General features: G+C 34.1%; 1 protein-coding gene across 7 annotated transcripts in view; it reads left to right on the forward strand.

Annotated features, from left to right (window-relative positions):
• Window positions 1-26,230, forward strand: part of LOC105479608 (contactin 6) — a 307,236-nt gene that overhangs the window by 214,788 nt on the left and 66,218 nt on the right. For all 7 annotated transcript variants that reach the window (XM_011737630.3, XM_011737629.3, XM_011737633.3 and 4 more), the window contains 4 exons: window positions 13,549-13,733; window positions 17,687-17,823; window positions 19,324-19,453; window positions 21,690-21,840. In XM_011737630.3, coding sequence (XP_011735932.2) covers window positions 13,549-13,733; window positions 17,687-17,823; window positions 19,324-19,453; window positions 21,690-21,840 — 603 coding nt within the window. The remainder of the gene's footprint in view (window positions 1-13,548; window positions 13,734-17,686; window positions 17,824-19,323; window positions 19,454-21,689; window positions 21,841-26,230) is intronic.

Genomic DNA, 26,230 nt, shown 5'->3' on the forward strand with positions numbered 1-26,230 from the left:
GTGACTATGTGTAGTCCACACTTGATGAATAGAGTCTTGTGCTTCACCTTTTGCAGAATAATGAACCTACAGAATTCTTTTACCTGTGAAATGTGTCACTTCTTCATTTATTAATATTTAGTAATTTACTTACATCAGTACTGACTCACATATAATTATTTTAGACTTTGAATTGTAATTCTATGCTACTTTGTTTATTTTGCTGCTCAGCTTGTTTTAGCTTTTGCCATTGGGAGCCTTTTAAGTTGGATCTTGTGCCCTTTGTTATGCACTCATCAATGTATGGGGTGTTGTGTGTGTGTGTGTGTGTGTGTGTGTGTGTGTGTGTGCCTGTTAGCACTTTCTTATTTACTGACATTAAAGATGTTCCAGGTTCATCTTGTATATTTCATGCCCTAGTCATAGCAGCAGTCATGTCTCCAAGGATAGGATTCCTGGCTCTTTTTATTGAAGAATGACATTAGAAACAAATATCTGGGTACTAGGTGTGCTTGTTGCTACTAGAGTGTCATTTATTTAGGCGCTCTCAGATGACAGAGGAAAGAAATATGTGTGTATATACTACTTATTATATAGATATATCTATAAGTATTTCTATATACAACTATTGGTATTATGTTAAGTTAAACATAAGATCTTGCTGTTGTCTCCAACTCTAATCCATTACTACATGGACCACTCTGCTCTCGTCCACTTACTGATCAGTAAATTTCCACTCCATACAGTGCTGTCCCATTAGATTAGAAAAGATATAGATTATATCTATAATAGCAATAGATTAGAATTTTTATTTCTGTTAATCTACACCAGCGTCTGATATTGTGTGGGGTTTTGTTTTGTTTTGTCTTTTTAGCCATTCTAACAGGTGTATAGTGGTATTTGCTTGTTGTTTTAATTGGTAATTCTCTAATGGCAAAAGATGTGAACATCTTTTAATGTGATTATTTGCTATCTATTTATCTTCTTTGGTAAGATGTCTGCTTACATCTTTGCTACATTTTTAATTGGTATGTTTATTTTCTTATTGTTGAGCTTTAAGAATTCTTTGCATATTTTGAACATAAGCCTTTTATCAGATAAGTGTTTTGCAAATATTTTCTCCCAGTCTGTGACTTGTCTTTGCGTTTCCTTAACAATGTCAATAACAAAGCACAAGGTTTTTATTTTAATGACGTGCAGGTTATCAATTTTTTTCCAATGAAAAGTATTTTTGGTGTTAAATACAAAAACTCATCACTATATCCAAGGTTACCTAGATATTCTCCTCTGTCATCTTCTAGAGCTATTATAGTTTTATGTTTTGCATTTTCATTGATGGTCCATTTTGCATTAATTTTTGTGAAAGATGTGACCTCTGGGTCTATTCATTTTATAACATATGGACTTCCAATTGTTCCAGTATCTGTTAAAAAGGCAAATTTTTCTCTACTGTATTGTGTTTGCTAGTTTGTCAAAGATATGCTGACTATATTTGTACAAGTGAATTACTGTGCTCTCTTTTGTTCCATTGCTGTCTATTATTTTGCCATTATCACATCGCCTCAATTATTGTAGCTTTACAGGAAATCCTGAAGTCAGGTAATGTCAGTACTCCAACTTTATTCTTCTTCTTCAGCATTGAGTTGGCTATTTTGTTTTGTTTTGTTTTGCTTTCCTTGTCTTTCCATATAAACTTTAGAATCATTTTGTCTATATCCATAAAATAGCAGTTGGGGTTTTTATTGGGATTGACTTAAATCTATTGATCAGGTTGGGAAGATGTGACATACTGACAGTGTTGAGACTTTTAATCCATGAACACAGATTATTTCTCCACTTATTTAGATCTCTTTTAATTGATTTTATGAGATTATGTAGTTTTTGGCACATAAATTTTGAAATACTATTTTATATAAACCCTAGAATTTCCTGTTTTAGTGCTAATATAAATGGCATTGTATTTTAATTGTGTAATTCAAATTCCATTTGTTAACTGCTGGTATAAACAAAAGTTAACTGACTTTGATATATTAGCATTGTATCTTGTTGCCTTGCTATAATCACATTTTAGTGCTGGAATTATTTTTTTGTTAATTCTTTGGGATTTTTTCAATGCTGCCTGGGAACAAGTATTATTTCCTTCTTTTCAATCTATATACTTTTTTTTTTTTTTTGCCTTTTCTTGTATTATTGCACCAGCTACGATTTCCAATACAATTATGACAATGAGTGGTAAGAGTAAACGTGTTTGCCTTTTTCCCCCCTATCCAAAATAAAAGCATCCACTTTCTCACCGTTAAGTAGGATACTAGTGCTACATTTTTTGGCAGACATTTTCATCAAATTGAGGAAGTTCCTCTTTATTCCTTGTTTATTGAGAATTTTTATTTTGGGTAAGTGTTGCATTTTTCCAAATGCTTTTTTTGGCACCAAGTGATATGATCATGTGATTTTTCTTCTATTCATTAGTGGATTTCATGAATTAATTTTCTAATATTGAACCATCAGTCTTGCATACCCAAAACAAGTCCTACTTTGTTGTGGTGCGTAAGTCTTTTTAATTGTTGCTGGACTCAATTTGTTAATATTTGTTGAGGATTTTTACATTTGTATTAATGAAAGATATTGGTCTGTAGTCTTCCTTTCTTGAAATGTCTTTATCTTATTTTGGCATTATGGTAATTTGGCCTCATAGAGTGAATTAAAAAATACTCTCTCTGCTTCCATTTTCTAGAAGAGATTATGTACATGGAGAATAAATTTATGTACATAAAGAAAAAATAGAGGCCAGGCACAGTGGCTCATAGCTGTAATCCCAAGACTTTGGGAAGTTGAAGCGGGCGGATTGCCTGAGGTTGGGAGTTCGAGACTAGACTGACCAATGTGGAGAAACCCCATCTCTACTAAAAATTCAAAATTATCCAGATGTGGTGGTGCATGCCTATAATCCCAGCTACTTGGGAGACTGAAGCAGGAGAATCGCTTGAACCTGGGAGGCAGAGGTTTCTGTGAGCCGAGATCGTGCCATTCACTTCCCACAGGACAAAAACGAGCAGGGGAACCAGAGTTCTAGAAGTGAATTTGAAATGAGAGCCCTGAGGGCAGGCAAAGAAACAAGCCAGAAGACCAGGAAGAGTTACATCCTTTGCTTAAAACAAAACAATTACTTAGTTAGGTTTTTATATAAACATAGGTGTGTGTGTATATATAATATATATATAAAATATCTTTACATATAGATGTATGTATATATAAAGTTTGCAAAAGTCATATATACTCATTTGAGAAAATTCTGAAAATATAGGCAAGAAAAAAAGAGGAAAATAAAATCCTTTTTATACTTAATTTCTCCTCCAAAGGATAACTACTCTTATTTTGGTATACATATATCCTTCCCATCTTTACTTTTAACATATTTAGTATAATACACTGCATATTTGTTTGTAATTTTTTTTAATTCTTAAAAATATACCATGAGCATATATGCAGTTCATTAAACAGTCTTCTGCACCCTCATTTGTAATGACAGTAAGATATTTCAATATATGTTTACAGCCAATCTCCTATTGGTGGACATTTAGTTTCCTTCTGTTTTGTTTCCAATTTTTTGTTATCATGAATAATAATGTGATGAATATTCTTGTGGCTATATTTTGCTCATGCTCATGTAAACTTCCTAAGTATATTTTTAGAAAATTAGGATTATTGGTAAAGGTAACACTATGTAAAATACTAAGATTTCTAAATGTCTTGCCAATTTCTCAAGAAAGATTATAGAGGGGCCACTGTCAAAGAGCAGGGACCTGCCCTAAAAGTTGGCCTCTTTTAATCTTAAAGACACACTCCGAATCTAATGTCAAACATCCCTTTCCATAGAATTTTTCAAAATTTTTTTTCAAGGAACATAGAGTGGATTGTTACAGTGCTGTTTCCAAAATTAAACTAATTTAAAGACTCTTAAAAATCATACAAGAAGAATATATATATATATATATATATATATATATATATTTATTTATTTATTTCTGGAAGCAACTCTTCATCCTTTCCATCGCAGTCTATCACCACCTCTCTCAGTAGACCCGCAGTTCTTACTTTTTAGTAACTGGCAGTTTACAGTTATAGTTACAGGATTTCAAATCTAAGTTGGAACTGAGCTCAGGGAAAATAATAAGTTGTTTGTTTCCTATTTTCCAGCTGACCTTGGAGCCCATCTCTGAGCTTTTACTGAAATTTGGAGGCATCTCAATATGTTTAAAAAAGATGATCTCTGTGATTTCACCTTTTGCCTCTTATACAAAAAAAAAAAAATGTCTATTGACTGGTTGCAAATACATTAGTTCATTAGGTGAAGAATACATTGCTAAGCACATGTTATACATCCTAATAAGGTTTGCTTTCATTTTGTACCTGATTAATTCATACAGGGGCAGCAAAGCATGGTGATTTAGAGCTCAGTATCTGCAGAAAGACAGACTTTGGTTCAAATCCTTTTTTTTTAAATTTACTGTATGATGTTGGGCATATTACCCAAACTATCCTAGTCCCAATTTGTTCATCCACAAAATGTTAACAATTGTAATCATATGTTTGATAGTACTATTGCATGAAATAAAGAAAATACTATGTTAGCATAATATATGTATGTAATATATGTTACATACATAACATAACATGCATATGTTAGCATGGAGCTAACATAAAATATGTGCTTAATACATGTTAAATAATGATAAAATGATAAACGATTAATGTGCCATTTTCAGTGTCTCTTTTACTTCTTTTATGAAAATTTAGGATCCCAAACTGAGACAAGATCAAACTGAATAAATTTGAGGTAACACAAGGCCCACCTACCATTACCAAATTATCATTTTCTCTCCCAGGAGCAGCAGAGGCATTTATCTAGGCTTAGTATTATTTATCAGTAAAAATTATGGACAAGCTGTTAACGAACTGCTAAGTGCAGTATCATCTTCAGCTGTACCACATCTTGAAATAGTGGGCTTCAATTCATGTTTCATGTGCAGATTAGTATTCATATTACTTACATTAAAAGGAGTAGAAATTGGTAATGAAATTATTAGAGAATCTTTGGACAATGGTCCCTGCATGTCTCTGTTCATAATCTTGGCATTAAGGCAATTTACTAAGCCTTATTTATGCTTCAAACATTGTATTTTAGAACGCACTCTCATGGATATTTCCTCATTTGCTCTTCCTGTGTACTCATTCTTATTTCTAGGAAATGTAAAGAGAACACTGAGGCTCAGAGAGGTTAGGTAACTTGCATTCAGTTCTATAAAATTTGCCTGTGTTCCTTTATTTTTTTTTCCAACTGCAGGTGCCATTCTGTTACCAGTGCTATTATAAACAAACCATTTGTGGCTTTTCAAAGATGACCTCCCCAAGGGAAAACTGATATAGGCATCATCTTATTCCTATTGGGTTGCCATCACAAAATACTATAGACTTGTAAACAACAGGAATTGGCTTGTAAACAACTGAAATTTGTTGCTCACAGGTTCTAGAGCCTGGGAAGTCCATGATCAAGGCAACAGCAGACTTGGTGTTTGGTGAGATGTCTGGTGAGGGCTGATCTCTGGCTCATCTAGCTGTGTCCTCACATGGTGGAAGGGAAAAACAAGCTCCCTCTAATCTATTTTATAAGAATACTAATCCCATTATGAAGGCTCTAGCTTTATGTCATAGTCCCACCTCCTAATACTATCACCTTAGGGGTTAGGTTTCCAACCTATGAATTTTGGGAGGACATAAACATTCATTTCATAGTAGGAACTGACCGCAAGGACAGAATCATGACTCCATTTACACCACTCGGAGTAAAATAAAAATGTTTTCTCTTTTTCCATAACAGTGAGATTGCTTTTCTACAGAACTCATGAATTTATCCATATTGTATTCCCATAGGACAATCTTATATTCCAAGCTCTTTGTATGAATATTTCAAATTGGGGAAATGAAAGCAGCTCGCTGAACAGTCTGAAAATGTAACAAAGGCATTCTTTGCTGGTTTTGTTATTCTGCTTCACTCTCTTCGATTAAAACTGGCCCACTGACGGGATTTCCTGAAATGAGGTTCAAGTTGATAATCCCAAATACAAGCATTTTAAGAAACTCGTTCTCTGTACCAGTCTTTAGTTAAAAACTTAGTATGGCCTGGATTTAAGCTGTAGATAATGAGGTTTAAGAAATCCAGGGGAGAAATACAAGCTTTCTCAAATATCACTAGTAATAAAAATTCTATTTATGGGCTAAAGGTATAGAATTGAAGCACAGTTCCTACTAGTGTGTGGAGAGCTTTAATTTGACTTCGAAATCAGGATGAACTAGGCCAGATGGTTAAGAAATGTATTCTCTGTCTTCAGATAAAATTAATGGGATGCTCCCTTTGTAAAAGCATACTGACATGACAGGATGAAGTAAAGTCCATATTTATGACAAAGTGTATTTAAGAAGCACAAAACCACAGTGGAGGAAAAAAAGAAAGAAAAACTTTGCTTTTATCATCTAGTAGTATTTCACAATTGTGAAGAATCACATTTCAGGCAACCTTCATTTAGAAAATAGAAACAAAATAAGAAAAGGCTTTTGCAATGCTCCTTTTGAACTACAAGGTTCATGAATCCCTCATCTATGGTCTGAGAAATCTTTGGATAAGAGAATTCCTTCATATTGGTTTTCTTTATTGAGATTTGCATCCAAGCTCAATTTCTGTAAAAAGAGAGAGGAGAGGAGTGTAGAATTGGAGTTTAAAGGGAAATGTTACCAGAAACGACTGATCTCTGTAGTTAAAATGATAATAGCACCATTTGTTTTGAATCTGTAACATCAGTTTCAAGAGATTTAACAATAATCTCCATTCTGAAGACCCCTTCAAAGATCCACCTTGCTCCATGGTGTTCTTTATCTGATTAATATATTAACTTTTCATTTTAAAGAGATCATTTATCTTGAAGCAAAATGAACTCTTAGTGAATACTGCATTACTAGTATCAACATGGACAAACTATATAGAGTCTAAAAAGAATACTGAAGCCACAGCAGGAGAAAGAGTCCACTAGTGCTTATAATTTAGTGGGTGGCAACTCAAAGGAATTAGAAGGTAGATAACAATAAATTAGCCTGCTCTGGAACTCTAAGTGGAGGAGAACTGGCAGGTGATAATTTAGTTGAAATTACCTGTCTAAATGTGAGTATCATTCCAGAAAGTTAATTAGCATTGTTAGCAGCTGCAAGCTGGATATTTAGCTCAAATGACATATGGAAGTCATCTGTCACAATGCCTGGTATATAGTAAGTACTCAGTTAATGGTTATTAATATTATTTTAAAATATCTAATTTTCCTACACCAATTTTCTTCTGTTTGGAGAGCACTTTCTAATTGCTTTCTTCCCTAATGAAATGGTAGTAGATGATTAACCACGCTAAAGAAAAAGGTCCTCCACAGCCACGCATCCATGTCTCACCTGAAAGATTCCTGCCTTTGTCATGATGAAATGAACATGACTACTATGATCAAGATTGTATCTCCATAGCAGCTAGGACATTAAATGGTGAGACGCAGGAAATTTACACACACTCAGTGTGTAATTAATGAAATGTAGCCATTTCATTAATAGTGTGGAGATCTGATTTCAGTGTATAAATAATTCATAAATTAGTTTATATCAAATGCATGGTCATATGGAGTCCTTAACAGAGGGTGAAAGGCAAATACATGCGAATAAAATTATTGGTTTTGAAATGATTGTAATCACATAATAATCTTAAAATATTTTTATTAATTGAACACTCAAATATATTGTTTAATATGTGCCAGGCAGTGTGATAAGCATGTGACATGAATTACATTAATCCTCACAATAAGCCTATGAATTATGTACTATTACTAATTACCATGCTGTAAATGAGAGGTGTATTAATATATTCTTGCACTGCTATAAAGAAATACCAGGGACTGGGTAATTTATAAAGAAAAGAGTTTGAATTGGTTCACAGTTCTGCAGGCTGTACAGGAAGCATAACAGCCTCTGCTTCTGGGAGGCCTCAGGAAACTTACAATCATGGTAGAAAGTAAAGGGGAAGCAGGCATGTCCTACATGGCTGGAGCAAAAGGAAGAGAGAGAGAGGGAAGGTGCTACACACTTTTAAAGAATCATATCTCACAATAACTCACTCACTATTATGAGAACAGCACCAAGGGAATGGTGCTAAACCATTCATGAATGATCCACCCCCATGATCCAACCACCTCCCATCAGACTCCACCTTCAACACTGGGGATTACATTTTAACATGAGATTTGGGCAGGGACATAGATCTAAACCATGTAAAGAAGATTCTTGCTCATAAATGTGCAACAAAATGTAGCTAAGGATGATAGCCACATTTCTCTCTTTACTACATACATAGTATTATACTAGTAAACCTTATTGTAATTGTTATTATTTACACAGAATGGTATCTCATGGAAAAATACACTTACATTAAAACATTAAAGCTCGCTACTAAAGTAATTTTATTTTTCATTGATTCCAGTTTTTCCCACCCACTGTCCATTTAGGATGGCTTCAGAAAAGAGAAATTGTGTCAAATCTGAAGCAGTTTACTTAGTGTCTTCATAAGAAATTCTGGGATGAAATGGGAATTGTTCATTAAAATGCATACATATTTTTAAATAACCCATGTTTTGCATTTATTCTTTCTGCCTCTGTACCTTACATTACCAACGATAAGCAAGAAGAACATGGCATTCAGATTTAGCAGTTATATAACTGAGCTGAAAAAAACTCAACATTTAATTAGGAACTGTGAAATTGTATAAACCTGCTTGACTTTTCTCCCATTAAAAATTTTGTTAACACAAACTATTGCCACAAAATTCACTTGATTAGACTTTTCTTATTTAAAAGGTTTTTATCATTATTTTTTTATAATTTGTTTGTTTTTTTTTTGCTGTGAGGATTCTAAAATATCTAGAGTATACACTATAATATTCAGGAGGAATCCACCATATCACATAAGTCAATCACACAGATAGAAACTAACCTGGCTAGCATTTGAACTGAGTCATTCAGAATCTATTTGTCAGGTCCTTTCTGGATGAATATAGCAGGAAAATGACTCAAAATGGATTTAAGAAAAAAAGAATATATTGGCTAATTGAAATGTTCAAAAAGGTTTTTGCTTGTTTGTTTTTGGGGGTGGGGCATCAAGCATGACCTGAGTTAGGTATTCTTTCCTCTGTGTTAGCTTTGGGTTTCAGAGATGCTTTCTGTATTTGGTGGAAAACTGTTGACTAGAATCTTGGAGTTTATACCTCACTGTCTCAAAAAACCTCAGTGGAGAGAGAGATCTTCTTCAAGAGCCATTCTGCAAGCAGTCCCTGAACTGAGTCTAATTGTCTCTGGTTGGTTTGTCTTCAACCCGTTGTTTGTCTAGTCAAGGTGGCTATGCCCTATGAGCCTCTCATGGCAAGACCTGAATTATATGCTCTCACTTAATGCCAGAGGTGTGGTCAGCCCAACTCAAATGAGATGGGGAGGATTGGGTTCTCTAAGGAAAATAAAAATGCGGGTTAAAAAAAAGGCAAACACATGCCCTCTGCAGATTTAGAATCCAGGACATTAATTCTTGTAAATTTCTTCAAAATTGAACAATATAACTTTTAAAGCCCAGTACCGTACCCTGAATCTTATAACCTTCCTCTTAATTGAATGGTTTATCAGACTTACAACTCCAAACACAATTGAGGAAGGAAGGAAGGAAGGAAGGAAGGAAGGAAGGAAGGAAGGAAGGAAGGAAGAAAGAAAGAAAGAAAGAAAGAAAGAAAGAAAGAAAGAAAGAAAGAAAGAAAGAAAGAAAGAAAGAAAGAAAGAAAGAAAGAAAGGAGGGAGGGAGGGAGGGAGGGAGGGAGGGAGGGAGGGAGGGAGGGAAAGAAAGAAAAAAGAAAGAAAGAAAGAAAGAAAGAAAGAAAGAAAGAAAAGAGAGAAAGAAAAGAGAGAAAGAAAGAAAGAAAAGAAAGAAAGAAAGAGAAGGAGAGAGAGAGAAAGGAAAGAGAAAATTCTAGAGGAGTTTCTTTTTTAAGTGAGATTTTCATGTCTCTTTTAAGCCTCATGTCCCTTGCATTTCTTACCTTTTGCTATCATTCTGGTGTGATTGTAGCTCTGCAGAGCAATAAGTTCTCAACATATGTTCCACAATTCATGGTTTTTCACAATGGTTCTACTACTCATTTTTTTTGTCCTATATGCCATTCATGTTCAATTCTCTAGACTTCCATTTTGATGTGTGTCTAATGCCTATATAAAAATACTATAGTAAGAAATATTTAAGGTTTCCTACAGTTGGTATTGTAACTAAACTAGCACATGATTAGAGCCTATCGGGAATTCTAATTAATTGAATTTTTAAGAGGCAGACCCTGAAAGTATAATTTTTTGAAAGTGATTTATTAGACGAGTTTTCAGAAAGAACCCACAGGAAAAGAGGGAAGTGGGGCAGGGAGGAGACAGTAGCCAAGCTCAATACAGTGTCAAGCAAAGTTCCACAGAAGGTAAATTTGACTCAATCCTATAGCTCTGGAGAGAATACAGGTCACACCTAGAGTTATCTCACAACTAGGGGCATGGGAGCTGGAGAAGTTATATCCTAGAAGCCAGTCAGTTATTGGTTAAGTGCTCCTGGGGGCATGTAAATACCTAGGTACTTTCAGTTCTCTCTTTGCGAAGATAAGTTAGCTATAGCAGCTTGAGCACAGTGTCCAAAAAAGAGATAACATGTACTGGCTCTTAAGGGTGCAAAGTACATAGGAATCTGGGGCAGAAGAGGAATTACAAGGGATATGAGTCCAGCATTGACATTCTCTGCTACATTACTCCTCTAAGAAAAGTATATCTAAATAAGATACTCCATTTGTCCTATGAAGGGGAAAAAATGCTTGTCCAGTAAGACTTTAATGTTGTCACTGAGTTATTTTTCTTTGGAAAAGGTGGAATTCTCTTTACACCCAAACAATTGGGCCACTTAAAATGGAGATCCACTTTTGTAAAGTAACAGATACCTAGGATGCAAGGGGAATGATCCAATTAGGTTTGTGTAAAAGTAATCTTACTTTTGCCATGACTTTTAATGGCAAAAACTGCAATTACTTTTGCACCAACCTAACACAATAGCTGTGAAATCAGTATTCCTTTGAATTATACTTGTAACTTCTACTTCGAGAAAACCTGAAAATGAATCCCAGCTCTACCTCTTTAGCTTTAGGAAAAGTGAGTGAAATTATATGTACATATTATACAGATACAGAGAACTTGGTACTATGTATTGTACAGGTACTGTGAGTCTGCACAATATATGCATATAAGGTAGCTATTTGTTGTAATATTATTACAGTTATCATAATTGTCAAAATGTTCAATTACTTAGGTATTTAGTTACATACAAAAATGACTTCTGTCTTCACAATCAACATAAAGAACTAAGAGCAGTGGGAAAAATACACTATTTTCACTTATATTTTGTCTGAATGTTTTAGATTAAAAGCTTTTTCAGTTGGATACTTTGCATGTATTTGTAATAAATCTCAGAGATTTGCTGTCGTAAAAAGATGAAGGATCATGAATTCAGACCAATATTAGAGCTCTATTTTTTCTTTGTAAAAAAAACTTTCTTAGAAAATTTTTATTACACTGGTAATGCATGCTCATTGTAGGAAAATAATGAAAACTAGAAATAAGCAGAGAGCAGAAAATAAAATAAAATAAAAGACATTTATATCACAACTACCTATAGATAAAAACTTCACGTGCAATACATACAACATATGTATTTTTAGTTGAATAAAACCTCATATCCTATAAAATTCACTAGACATTATGAATATCTATGTGAATAAAGTTCCTTCTAGAATTTCATTCTTATTGGTTAGTATGCCATAAAATGAATGAAAAAGAACATCAGTTACCTGAGGTTAATTGTTGCCAAGAATATACCAATTTACTGAAATGTCAACTTAAGTTTGTGGTAAGTGGCAAGGCTTTTTAAAAGGACAAAAACTTAGTATATGATAATTATTTATTTTGTACTTAAGACAATTCAAAATTCAAGTTTTCACTGTAATTGTATGTTAATTCTGAATATCATAGATGAATCAAACATTGATTTGTAGCACATTTTCTGACAAATATGTTTGAGCGCATGTGATTTCTATCCTTGTACTTTATCCTTGATGTACACAAGAGGATCATAATTTTTTCCAATAAAAATGTGTAAGGCTTCATAAGTTTTCTTGCTTGAAGCTTCTACTGAGACATCCCCAGCTTTGTGCAGTTGTTTACTGCTCAAACTCTCCGAATCTTTATTTGCCAAACACTGCATGTAATTGAATGTGTCTCCCACATTCCTTCTGCTGACTTGAAGAAATTCTGCCTCTTCTTCAAGGTTTACCAACTGACTTTGCCAAATGACTTACTACCATTATTATTATTAATTTGAAATATAATTATAATAGAATTATTTAAATCATCTAAAAATCTATAAGGGAATGAAAAATGATTTGACAGGAGGAAAGGAGAGATATTAATGTGAACAGACTGGGGATTCGTATTACAAATCATTAGTTTAGTAGTGAATATTTTCCTTCTGGAACTTTGCTTGCAGCCTGCCCATTCTTACATTATCCCTTCTAAACCATTAATTTCTAAATTCATCTCTTACTGTTAAACACTTAGTTTCATTTATTATAACATGTGTTTTTGCTCCCTCAAAAGATACCCATATTAGACTAAAAATAATAGATATGAGAAAGTAAACTAAATTCATATTCATTAGGTAACTTTATTTACAAATTCTTTATAACAGGTGACAGGATGTGATGTAAATCCATCTTTATTTTATTTTTTTAAAATAGTGTATCGATAAGTACATTTTTTGAGGATCATACAGCCTATTTACCCATTCATATGGGTCTGTTTTATAGTGCTGTTTTCCCCGGATAATTTACCTCACTCATCACGTGTCTTCAGTTATCTATTAGTACCACTTTAGTTCTGGAATACTTTACATTTTTGCCTTAGAAACTATAAATATATGTATAAAGCCTGCCTAGTCTTAAATATCATGTTCTCACAAATAATTCCCTCGAGCACTATAATAAATTGACATAATCTTGTTACTATCTCTGCACCCTGTTTCTTTTGTTTTGGTTATTGCAGTTTGCAAGTGTACTTGTTTTTATTATTTGTTTATGGTATGTTTTCCCACTAGTCTGTAAGCAACATAAGGGCAGAGGACATGTCTATTTTATTCACCAGTATTTTCCCTGAACATAGCACAGTGACTTGCATATGGCAGGCACTTAATAAAGTGTTAAATAAATGACTGATTGAGTGAATGGTGAATGATTGCATGATCTGGAAACTAGTCATAATACAACAGATGGATAGAATATTTTTCTTGAGAGTTATTTGTAAGGATGCTCTTCTTTTATTCTGCTGTCATAAAGACTAAACCATCTTCTATTCTAATGAGGTATAACTGTTTAGTCCAGTCCCTGATATTAGTTGGAGAAGGTTGGACGGGAGCCCGTTGCCAGGGAAAGTCAAGTACAGCAAATCCCAAGCTATCCTTGAAATCCCGAACTTTCAACAAGAAGATGAAGGCTTTTATGAGTGTATTGCAAGTAACCTTCGAGGAAGAAACCTTGCAAAGGGTCAACTCATTTTTTATGGTGAGCTAATTGAATTTCAAATGTATATAAAATATTTGGTAATGCCCCTCATAATAAATTGTGGAAGTCATTAGCATGTTGTGAACAAGTGTCATGGGAGAAATAAGGAAGGCATATTTCCAGGTTTAGATGCTTAATACAATGATTAGCAGCTGGGAATGACCACCTTTAAAATACGGTTTTAATTTTAGCATGGTCTATGAATGCTATTGTTTATTATAATTGCCTTGAAAATATCAGCAGTGTCATGTTAAAGCCATAAAAGTTTATAATAAAAGGTAGCATAAACTCCATATATTTCCCATAAAACATTCTGCAGCAGATTATAGCAATCTTGATTCTAATTCTAAGTAGAATTAATAAATGAAGGACAAAATTGATAGGAAAAATATAATACTGCATGGTGGTTTATAATATTTGTTTCTATTTTTCATATTTTGTCTACTCTTAAGTAGGTAATATAAAAATAAGGTGATTACATTATTTAAAATTATGTTTGTCTCAGTTACAAAAAGCTCTCATAAACTTAAGAGAGATGATGAATGCATATATTATCTAAAAGCTGTCTTTGTGTCTTCTTTCACCCAGGATTGAAATTTTCTCTTACTTACGTTAAGTAAACAATAAAATATACCTCAGAATTCTCAAAATGCTGTATACTATTAAAATATCTTTAACTTCTTTGATAAATTTAATATATCTGTATTAGATAATTTTTTAAAAGTATTGATATATGGCCAAAAATACTTTCCTATGTGACATGTTTATAATCAATGATAAAGTAATTGGAGAAAATATGTGTGTATAATAACTAGAAAAATCTAGGATACTGTAATTATCCCATTGGAATGTTGATTGAGTGCCCGTGGGGAGAACATATTGTGTGTCTGTAATATTGTTTTCCATTTTCTTTAGAATTTCCAAGTTTACCCTGCAATGAAAACTACTATTTTATATATAGAATATAATTTCCTACTCATTATTCTCTTACAGTTTTAGCAAAGCTAGCCAAGAAAAACAATATATTTTTTTCAATAGTACCTACACTTTAAAGGAAAGTCTTTGGAATTTAGTATCCTTTGTAAATAAAATAGGATACAAATGGGAGTTTTAGTAGAATGAAGATACTGAATGCTTTGGCTAGTTTTAAAGAAATATTTTCCATTTTATATATAATAGACAAAGATATAATCAAGAGATGAACCAGAACACAAAGGTATCCATAAACTGGAAATCAATGATAAAGTACTTTTCTCTATACTGATATAGCAAATGTTAGCTTACATAGCAATTTTACAAATATTAATTTATAGAATTCTTAATCTTAAGAAGTAGAAATCTTAAGATTAATCTTAAGAGGTAGAAACAATGTTCAGTGATACTATAGGCAAAAAAACCTCGAGTTAATTGTGCAGGATCTGACAGATAGTGATTGTCAGATTCAAGATCAGAACCTTGAAAGGTCTTCTGAAACTGGACTCTGCCATAGCATTTCAACATGGTGGTCTAAGTTCATTGTACTATACCTCACCACAACCAAATTAGCCATTTAATGAGCCTGAAATGGTCCTTGTGGGGTAATAATGGATACTTGGTCAATAACATAATCATTATGCTTCTAAGTCACGTATTAATTTACTTTCTGAAGTTCTCTCAAAAGAAAAGAGGATTACTGACTCAGTTACCTCAGAATTGAATAACTGAGAAATTCAAGAAAAGAATCTCCCAGTCTCAGTTATATTGCTGTGTTTACGTTATAATTCAGAGCCAAGTAATATTATATATCCATCTATGTTGTATTTTTATAATCTCCAAACAAAATCTCTAAAGTATTATTCATCATAGAAAACAGAACATGTTCAGAGGAGGTAAGTGGCTTTTTATAACCAGTCAACATGGCAGAAAAAATATCTAAAACTCAAACCTCTGTGGTAGACCCAAAATTCTAAGCATCTTCTCCCATGAATTTCCTACCTAGTTGAAAATTTAAAACTTTGCTCTCCAGAATTTTAATCATCCAAAGAATGTGCACATTAAATAAATAAATGTGTTCTAAAGCTACAATTATTGCATTAAGCATAAAATCAAATATATCTGAAACCTTTTTAAGTTATGTGAAATTATGTATGAGCATGCATTTCTTTTCCCAGGTCAAACATATATTAGAACAATTTCTAAACAAATACCTATGAATCATATAATTTTGTTAATAATACCCAGAAACATGATTCAATTTCATCAATACACCTAGTTCTTCTAAGTTTTACCTTGATTTGTCCCTCAAGGCTGCAGGAAGCATATTCTATAACTGGAAGTTGTCCTGATTTCCACAAGAGGTAATCCTAGGCTTAGTTCCCACCACCCAGAGACGTAATAATTTCTTTTACTCATTTGTAGGCTCATTGAAGGGTCTTCTGTCTTGGTGAAGGCAGGTTTTGCAGTAGAAAAACTAGAAATCAGACAGACTTGGGTTTCATGTTGTATACAATTTTAAATCCTCTTGGTCCTACTTCTTACCTCAGCCATTGCTACAGTGACCAGTTCAGCACTGTGTTTTGTAGGTGTAACCTGAAAGAGTGTTGTCTCAGGTGCCAAACTACTAAGTACATCTTGTTTTCTGTTCTGGGTTTTCTTTGGCTCCTTCGCGAGTCTACTCAGCATTTAAGCATGCACAGTTTGGATGTGCCAGTAGTTTACACCTGTACTACCATTAGATGACCATGGATGGCAACTAAATGATCCTCCTTTATTTTCCTGGGTAGACAGCTCGTAAAGACTGCTTTGAAGTTGGCAAAAGATGGAGAAAAAATGGATCATGTTGGTGGTCAACTCAATAACTCATCCTTGCATTGACTTTTTTTTCCTTCCCTGTGACTATCTTTTTTTCCTTATACTTTTCCCTTGGCATTGTCAAATAAACATATGGAACTCAAGCCCTTTACTTAGGCTCTGCTTTTAGGGTTCAAATTTTGGCTTCCCTGTTTTCTACCATGTCATCTTGAACAGGTTACCTAACATCTCTGCAAGAATCCACTGAAAGGTTATAGAGGGAATTAAGTGCAGTTACAAATATAAAGCATCTGGCTTGCCACAGCCTGAGAGTCCAAAGGAAGCATTATATACTTCTATATATCCAAGGATAGAACTAAATAAAGGAGAGGGATTAATTGGCACCTCCAGGAAGTTTCCAGTTTATGAAAGAGATATTCATGTGAGAACATTTAATTTCCAACCTGCCTGTTTCCATAAATGATGGTAAAAATAATGCAATCTTACTTTCACATCAATTATGCCAGTTGCTTGTTGCCTTAGTACTATGAAGAACTTTCTCAAATTAAAGAAAATTTGGAAAACTCACACCCAGAATTAAAGTAAGATACTGAACCTGTATAAAACCCCAAATGTTCACATTCCTTGTCAAGAGTTTTATCTAGGAAGAAAGAATACTGGATTATCTTTCTACCAAAATGCAAGGAGGCTCATGTTTGATTTATGCTTCAAGGTATTGAGTTGTAATTGTGTCTGAAATAGATACAGATTTATTACTTTTAGTTTAGAACAAATATAATCACTGAACTTTCAGATTTATTACACAGGTTCAGATCTGATATACGTTTTCTAACTTGACCTATGTTCTAATATTTAGCACGGATTTATTCCTTGGCCCTGTTCTACATTTTGCCCTTTTCCCACAGCTCCCAAGTTGTTATACAGGTGCAGCAAAATGACAGATGACAAACATTTAACTTGAGCCAAATGCCCAGTGATATTTGCAACAGGATTTCTGTCACCCCACATTGAAGCTCCTGCATTTCCCGTCCCTCAAATCATGTGTGTGCAATCCAACTGGACCCAGTTAGCCTGGTCCTTCTGATCTCTATAACCCTTGGAATGTAGCATAATGTCTTGGATAATTGCCTTACCAAACAGTTGCACTTGCCTTTTTGAAACAGCTCCTCCAGAATGGGAACAGAAAATCCAAAATACATACCTCTCTATCTATGACAACTTGCTCTGGAAATGTAAAGCTAGTGGAAAGCCAAACCCTTGGTACACGTGGTTAAAAAATGGCGAACGACTCAACCCAGAGGTAAGCAACTATGTTGATAGTAAAAGTTTACCTACTCTGCTAGGTAAATTTTGTTACTAACAGTACTAGTAACTAACAGAAACAGCTAATATTAATGGAGTCTTTAGTGTGTTCCAGGAAAGGATGCATACACTGACTTACTTAATCCTTAAATAAACTTGCAAAGTAACCCATCTTTCAAAAGATAAAAATACGTGTAGACAAGACAAATAACTTTCACAAAATCACACAGTCAGTAATAGATTCACATTTAAATATGATCATCATCGTCATCATCGACACAGATAATTTTTATTGAACTCTCATATGAGCCAAGCCCTGTGTTAAATATTTTTCCATGCATTATTTTATTGCATCATCACCCTGATGAAAACATTATGAGAGAGATACAGTTATTCTTCTTTTATATAGATGAAGAAAATTAGTTCAGAGAGGTTAGACCACTGTTTAAGGTCACACAGCAGCTAGTAAATGTTAGAATTAGCATTTTAAACTTTTATTTTGGTCTGATATCAGGACCCAATCTCTTAGTCACTACCCAGTATCTTGCTTTTATGAACACTGACGACTGTCTTTAAACTCCTAGGAAAGTAAATAACAAAGGCAGTTACCCACATTTCTCATTTTAAAGCATACTTTCTTCTACAACATCTAGAAAATGAAAGAGTTGTTTTTTACCTAATACACTATCCAGATAATTGTGTTAATTCTCTATTTTACTTTGCACATGTAGGCATAGCCAGAGACACAAAGAACATCTGTTGTTTGGAAGCTGAATATAATGCTGTTCTTTGTTTCAGCATCAGTGAAAATTTTTTCCTGCATGCCTTTTGCATAGAGCATTCTGTTTCCTCCAGCCTATTTTCCTTTTCCTTGGAGTATGGTAATATATACCTTGAAATATTTAGTCTTAAGTTATATTTGCACTATTAACTATGTCATTATGTGCACTCGAAATTGTATTTCTATACCCCAAATGGGGTTCTGTAACAGATTTTGGCTGTTCAGGCACACTTTATAGTAGGCTGTAGAAAGGAAGGATTTAGCTACTCCAACTCAGGACTCAACTAGAAAATTATCACATCATCACATTTCAAATGTTTTTGAAACTTTTGGAAAATGGAAAGCCCAGACGATGTTCTAGTCATGATATACATATCTAACATTATTGTTAAGCATGTTTTCTGGAATAATTAGGATGGCGGAGTATTCCAAATTATTATGTATACCAAATAACAGAAAGTTAACATACATTTTATGCAAAGTATGTCAATTGTCAAAGAAATGAGATAACATAAAACACACTAGTAACCACTAACATTATCCTAAACATATTTTCATTTTTTAAACTTAAAAATGCTGCTCAGGATCTAGTAGTATATTAATACATCAAAATATCAGATCTCATATATATATACAAATGTTGTTTAATAACATATCCTGGTTAAGAGGATGCTATATTAACATACTAGCATCTTTATATGCCTTTTCCTTTATTAGGAGAGAATTCAAATAGAAAATGGGACACTCATCATAACGATGCTGAATGTGTCAGATTCTGGTGTCTACCAATGTGCTGCAGAAAACAAATATCAGATAATTTATGCAAATGCTGAATTGAGAGTTTTAGGTAAGTCATTCATTTACAACCAACAAATTCAAAATGACATTTAAACAAGCTGTAATTATACATAATCCCAACTCTTTTTTTTTTTTTGTAAATTAGAAGTTGCTGTCCCATCAAATAATGGGAAATGTCTAAATTAGCTTTTTAAAAAGTTCAAGGTGGTAATTATTATCCTGCTTGGGCAATGCACTGGGGCTTGAGAAGAAAACCCACCATTGGGTGCATCCAAACCAGAGGAAGCTCTTCCAAAGCTGATTCTAGCATGAATTTTTGAGTATAACTCAAAGAATATCTATTGGGAATATTTTCAGCTACAAATTAAAAAGTAATAAAAAAATTACAATTCACAGTGACTAAAAGAGACAGTGATTTATTTTATCTCTTCACAAGAGGGTCATTGGCTGCCGGGTATGGCACCTCAACTTGACAATGTTATTCTTTACACCTTTCCTTCAGAATCAAAGCCTCATGCTTTCAAGATGGCTGCTCTAGTTACAGAAATCATGTCTATGCTCAAGACAGAAGAGAGAAGTTACGGAACTAATTGCATTTATCTCTTTTATTAGAAAAGCAGAATTTTCCTTAGCTTCCACAGCAAACGTTTTTATGTCATTAACTAGAGTTCTGTCACATGACCATCCAAACAACAAGAGGAGGTAGAAAAATAAGTCCCTATAGTGGAAAGTGCTGAGATTAAAGCAATTTGAGAATGATATTTTGGGAAATCCAACCAGTGGTATCTGCCACAATAAATGACTCACTGATAGTTTCCAACCCAAGGCTTTCTTAGTGGTAGGAAGAACAAAGGAGATAAAAGAGAGGAAGGATCAAACAACAAGACACAAAGTTTTATGAGCTTATGGGTGATGAGTACTCATTCATTTGTTCATTTTTTCTATCACTACTGTTTGAATGAACATTATTATGTACTGAGCCATACCAAGATGAAGTGATCTTTATCTTCACTCAACCTATAATTTCAAGGAGAAAAAAAGTGTCAGATTTAAAGTGTGGCAATTCTTATGGCTAAGAATTGAGGAGTTGCTATTATGGCACATGACAAGTTGAACATAACTTAAATTGAGGACCTTCCCTTTAATCTAAGGTCAGAAGTAAAAATATGCATCAGTAAGGTGAAGGGCAGAGAAGCAACATCTGAAAAGCCCAGAAGCCAGAAAGCATGGCGTATCTGAAAGAACTTCATTTCGCTTGAGCTTTAGGTTAGAAATGGAGACTGGACACATGGATTCCAACATTCATGAAGTTGGAAAGATTTAGATGCACCCTGATAGCCTAATAATTTCTTGTCCTTATGAACTGGCATTTGTTCAACATTTATTTAGTGGGTAAAAAGCCGACATAGTGATATGGTATTTCTGATTTTTTCAATAGTATTTTTTTGCTAATAGCAATAAAATATTTCTGATTTATATCAGTGTTAACCGCAATAAAATATCAATGAAATAAATCACATTGATATATATATAATATAAATCACATATATATGTGTGTATATATATGTGTGTATACATGTATGTGTGTGTTTCTTCAACATCATATGTTCCATGACTTATATACATACATAATGAATCAGAAACACACACACATATACATGTATGTGTATACAGGTATATATAGGTATACATGTATGTGTATACAGGTATATATGGGTATACGTGTATGTGTATACAGGTATATATGTGTGTATGTATGTGTGTTTCTGATTAATCATATATATGTATATGACATATATGATCATTGTTTTGGCTGGAATAGACTTTCGTGGTCAGGATTAAAATTCCTTCTTTGGCCTCTTATGAAACCAACTTAATCCTCTTTATTGCAAATGCTATCAGAAAAGTGACTTTGTCAAACTTGCCTCCTCCCTACCAACTTGCTTTTACTATTGCAATGACCACCAACAAAACAAAAATAAGTTGCATTTATTGAGCCTATACTTTGTGCCAGGCACTATACTATAGTCCCCTGCAACTGTTACATCATTTAATCTCCACACTAACTTCCTAAGGCAATATCTATTGTCATGTTCATTTTACAAACAAAACATAAACTCTAAAATATTAAGTCAATATTTGGTCTGAGAACACCTTGAGCCAAGTAACTTGAAAAGAGGTTACAGCTATAAATATTAGATTCTGTCTAACATAGCGAGTCACTCCTGGATTCACTACATATTAACTGAGTAATTAAACAATTTTGTTTTTAATTTTGTTTTTAGCCTCAGCTCCAGATTTCTCCAAAAGTCCAGTTAAAAAAAATTCATTTGTTCAAGTTGGTGGGGATATTGTTATCGAATGCAAACCAAATGCTTTTCCCAGGGCAGCTATCTCTTGGAAAAGAGGAACGGAGACCCTTAGACAAAGCAAAAGGTAAACCAATCTTTATTTTTAAAAATATTCTTAAGTGTTTATAACATCTTCCAAATTTTTAGGTTTTAGTATAGGCCTTTCAAAATTTTCTCTTTTATGATAAACTTTCAGTGGTATACCCAGAGATGCCAACATTCTTCTCATCATAGTAAAATAGTAAAAAAACAAAAGGATCTGATAAAATGAAGACATGTTTGTATAAGTGAGCTGCAATATTTTCAGCGCATGCACTTGTAATAGATAGATTCAAAAAAATCTTTTAAGACCTTTTTCTACATTCAGTTTGAAGGCTTTTTCCCAACCCAGCCTGCTGAGAAATCAGTGCGAAGAACATTTCGCAAAGGAGAGAGACACTCATTGGCACACACCTGGTGTTGTGGTTTTTAAATAGTCACACAGGTGTTCACCCCATGACAAAATGAATTCACCACATGAAGAAATGTAGAGAGGTTCCTGTAGAGAAAGAAGAGAGATTTCCTTCCATAATGGATGCAGTTGAGAAACCCTAGGTCAGCACTGGCATGTTTTCCAGGAGAGTTTGACAAAAAAAAAAAAAAAAAAAAAAAAAGCAGATGTTTTTCTCTACTTGTAATATCTTTTATTCTATTGTACTGTAGAGCCTTGTATACATGAGGTGACTAGACCACAGATGCTGCTCTCTGTTAATGACTCACATGTGTTACTATATAATCAGATATGCTATTAAATCCTAATGTGAACGAGCCATTGTGTTAAAGATATAAAAATAGTTCCTTTAGTTCAAGGAGCTCTTCTTCAGCATCATATGTTCCATGACTTATATGTATACCAGTACAGACAGGTTAAAAAGCCAGGTGAAAGAAAGGACAACTAAAGTGTGTTAAAAAATGACAATCGTGAGTCTCGGAAGAAATGACTGTGAAGGACTAGAAAGTGAGTTCCATAACTAAAAGGGAAAGTCACAACTCCAAATTCTGGTTGTCTTGTGGGAAAGTAGAACTAGGTTTGTAGAACTTCCAGTGTTTCAGAGAAAGCTAGAAATCTGCATTCTGGTGTTGAATCTCCCATGCCAGAAAAAAAATGCAGGGACATCATTTTATCACTTCTAATCTCAAGATTTCATTTGTGACCAATGAAGAAAGATAACAGGTTAAAACAAACAAAATCAGGGTCTCTGTGATTTGTGTAGAGTCCCTTCATGGTTATAACTGTTGCCTTGAAGAACCTTTCCATTTACAGAATGAGGTGTACACCAGAGAGCCCCATTCTAGGGCATTCTTTCTTTCTTTATTCTCTACATTTCTTTACATCCCTGGACTAAAGCTTTTCCCAGGACAGGAATTATGTCAAATTTATCTTTGTATGTCCTGTGCCTTGGCACAGAACCAAAACTTAATAAATATCTGTGGAATAAATGAATGAATCAAAAAGGGTGAATATGTAAGGTGTTGCCAGCTTTACAGAAAGGCTGTTCTTGGGGAAATCCTCAAGACATAAGAACAGGTGCTTCAGAACTAAGGTGAAAGAAAAGGTGAAAGGGAACCTGTTGTCCTGACTCAGGTTGGGTCTCTTCTGTGTGCATTGCCTGGGAGATTTGCTCCCAACAGATTTAGTTGTGAATTCTTTTTAAATGTTTCTGCATTCATTCCTAAAATCGAATCAAGGTTTGAATACACTGCTGTGGAACAGAAAAACATAAGAGATCCTGCAGTATCAAACACAGCACCTTGTACTGAGAGTCTGGACAAATTGATTAACTGTGACTCATTTAATAAAGTAACTCACCCAAAGAGCAGAATGATGACATTTACCTTCCACAGCCTTTAAAGGTCCAAACGCAAAGTATGTGGGAATGAGAAAGAAAAGGAAGAGGAGAATTTGAGTAAAGCTAAGATAATGAGAAAAAAAAAAAGCTAAGATAATAAGAAAAAAAAAGCACGAGGGAAATTGCTTTTTAAAAACCTTTCAGGTTTTTGTTTTATTTTGTTTTGCCCCATATAGAATAAATTTGGGGTCATTTTAACCTCACCACAGTTACTAATAGTCATATCAGTTCAGCATTGTCTCTCTGTGATTAAGGGAATGAACCCTGTGAGTTCTATTTATACATTATTCTTTCATTCTATCCTTTCATTGCTTTAGGGTTTCACTGCAGGTCTTAACAAAAGAAAACATACATACATACAAACAAACAATCTCCTGACTGTGCATTCTTAAAAGTTGAAAATAATTGAGCTGTAGCAGAATGTAGTAATTACAGTCACTACATCTCCACCTGGTAGAGATTACACTGAGCAGTAATTTTCAAAAGGTCGCACAGTCAACTCCATGAGTCTATGTCCTGCACACTTTCTAGCCTGTCCCTTCTTTTGTTGCCATCTGATCTGACTGGCTTTATTAAGTGCATGGCTTCAAGCTGTTTGTTGAGAAAAACAGCATATATGCTTCTGTTTGTGTTGGCCTATTGCTTTTTTTATAGTCTTATCATGGGACTTCCAAACAGATCGAGGTAAAAAATTAGAGTAGTGATAAAAAAGAAAGAAAGAGAGGAAGGAAGGAAGGAAGGAAGGAAGGAAGGAAGGAAGGAAGGAAGGAAGGAAGGAAGGAAGGAAGGAAGGAAGGAAAGAAGGAAGGAAGGAAGGAGGGAAAGAAGGAAGGAGCAAGGAATGAAGGAGGGAGGGAAGGAAGGAAGGGAAAGAGGGGGAAAGAAAGAAAGAAAGGAAGCAGGAAGGGCAAGAAGGGGCACTGCTGTTTACTATAGATGTGGTGTGATATACTAAAAAGATTTCAGCCTGCACCCTATTGAGAGCATTACTTTGGGCAAGTCATTCGTCTTCTATAGATCTTCATATATAAAATGAATTAGAAGTACTTCATTTTCCTAAAAGAGGAGAGAAATTCAAATGGTTTCTTCAAGCCTGTTCAGGACCAAGGTTGATTATTTCTTCTACATCTTTGGTCTGAACCATTAGATGGTAGCCAAATTCTTTTTTCCCTGATCAGAATCCCCTCTTCTTTTTCAAGAATGTTGACAGAACAGATCCTAACTCCTAGCAAAGTAGTTACATTTAGATTTCAAATTGTCATGCCTTTAAGAAGACAATATTAAAGAAAGCCTTTGGCGAAGACAATATTAAAATAGCAATTAATTTCACAAAACATGTTTTCTTATATTTGAATACATAAAGAAGTTTATTTGATTGAGTATGTACGTATGAATGTATGTGTGGGTAGATGGGTATTTAGGAATTGGCATCAGATTTCCAAAGCAAACAAAATTAAATATATTAGGAGTCAGGGACAGAGTATTGTGCATAAAGGCTGACTGGGCAATTTATCTTTAGATCTGATTACAAATGCAAGGGTTATTGCATGTGTACACACACTGTTCAATGCTATATTTGAAAGGAGCACTAGAGATACTGTAGCCCATTTTCTGAATTTACAGTGCAAAATCCTAAACTCAAACACAGAACACTGAGCCCAGTACACATTTTTTAATGCCACACCGGACAGATTCACTCAAATAGCTATATATATAGATATATATCACTTCTACCATCTCATACCTCTGTTAAAACATGACACAGTTGTATATATACAAAGAATGAAAGAGTCAGATATAGAAAAAAGTTCAAAATTTTACAATGATTCCAAGTAGAAATAGTTTCTAGTTCTTGACCTTGGAAATACCTATGTGAGGAAATGCACATTTTTAGTTTCTGTTATAAAACTTCTATATGGTACTGTCTACTTTGAAATTTCATTGTCACTAACTCTTGCAGCCAATAAAGTATAACTACCTAGAGATGGTTGAGAGGGCTCTAAAGAAACCTATTCAAAGTAATCAGACTGAATTGCTGACTTATAAAAAAGGGTGGCAGTATATATATTTTGACAATTTCTTCTAGTCTTACATGAATTGAAACAGCTTCCATCACACAGCTAGTAAGTGAAGAAGCTTAGACTTGGTGCCAAGTCTTCCATCTCTGTATTCAAGTCTTTTCCTCTCTATGGATAATGGAGAACACGCTCAGCTCTTCCGTTTTTGAAAGGCTGTTGTCACATGATTCAACGTAATTTGATGTGTTAATTCAGATTAAGTAACATTTCTCAATACAGTGAACATATTTCTTATTAGCCTATGTGCCATAACTGAAGTCTTGGCTGTTTTAAGAGTTCTGTTCCTAAAGCAAGGATCTATATTTATAGCAGCCCGTCAGAGGAGAAAAGTATTTCTTGAGCCAAAAATAGGTAGATGGCATTACAGAGTCCGAAGACTGCCTGGTTTCCTGCTAGGAATGAATGGTCATGCAGCATCTGTCTCATTCTTTGTAGACCCACCAGTGGTTTAGAAATAGCACTTATATTGAAGAGAAGCAAAAGGCATATTCCTGCAGGAGAACCAGGA

This window comes from Macaca nemestrina, chromosome 2 (genome assembly GCF_043159975.1).
Source record: "Macaca nemestrina isolate mMacNem1 chromosome 2, mMacNem.hap1, whole genome shotgun sequence".
Taxonomy (NCBI): domain Eukaryota; kingdom Metazoa; phylum Chordata; class Mammalia; order Primates; family Cercopithecidae; genus Macaca; species Macaca nemestrina.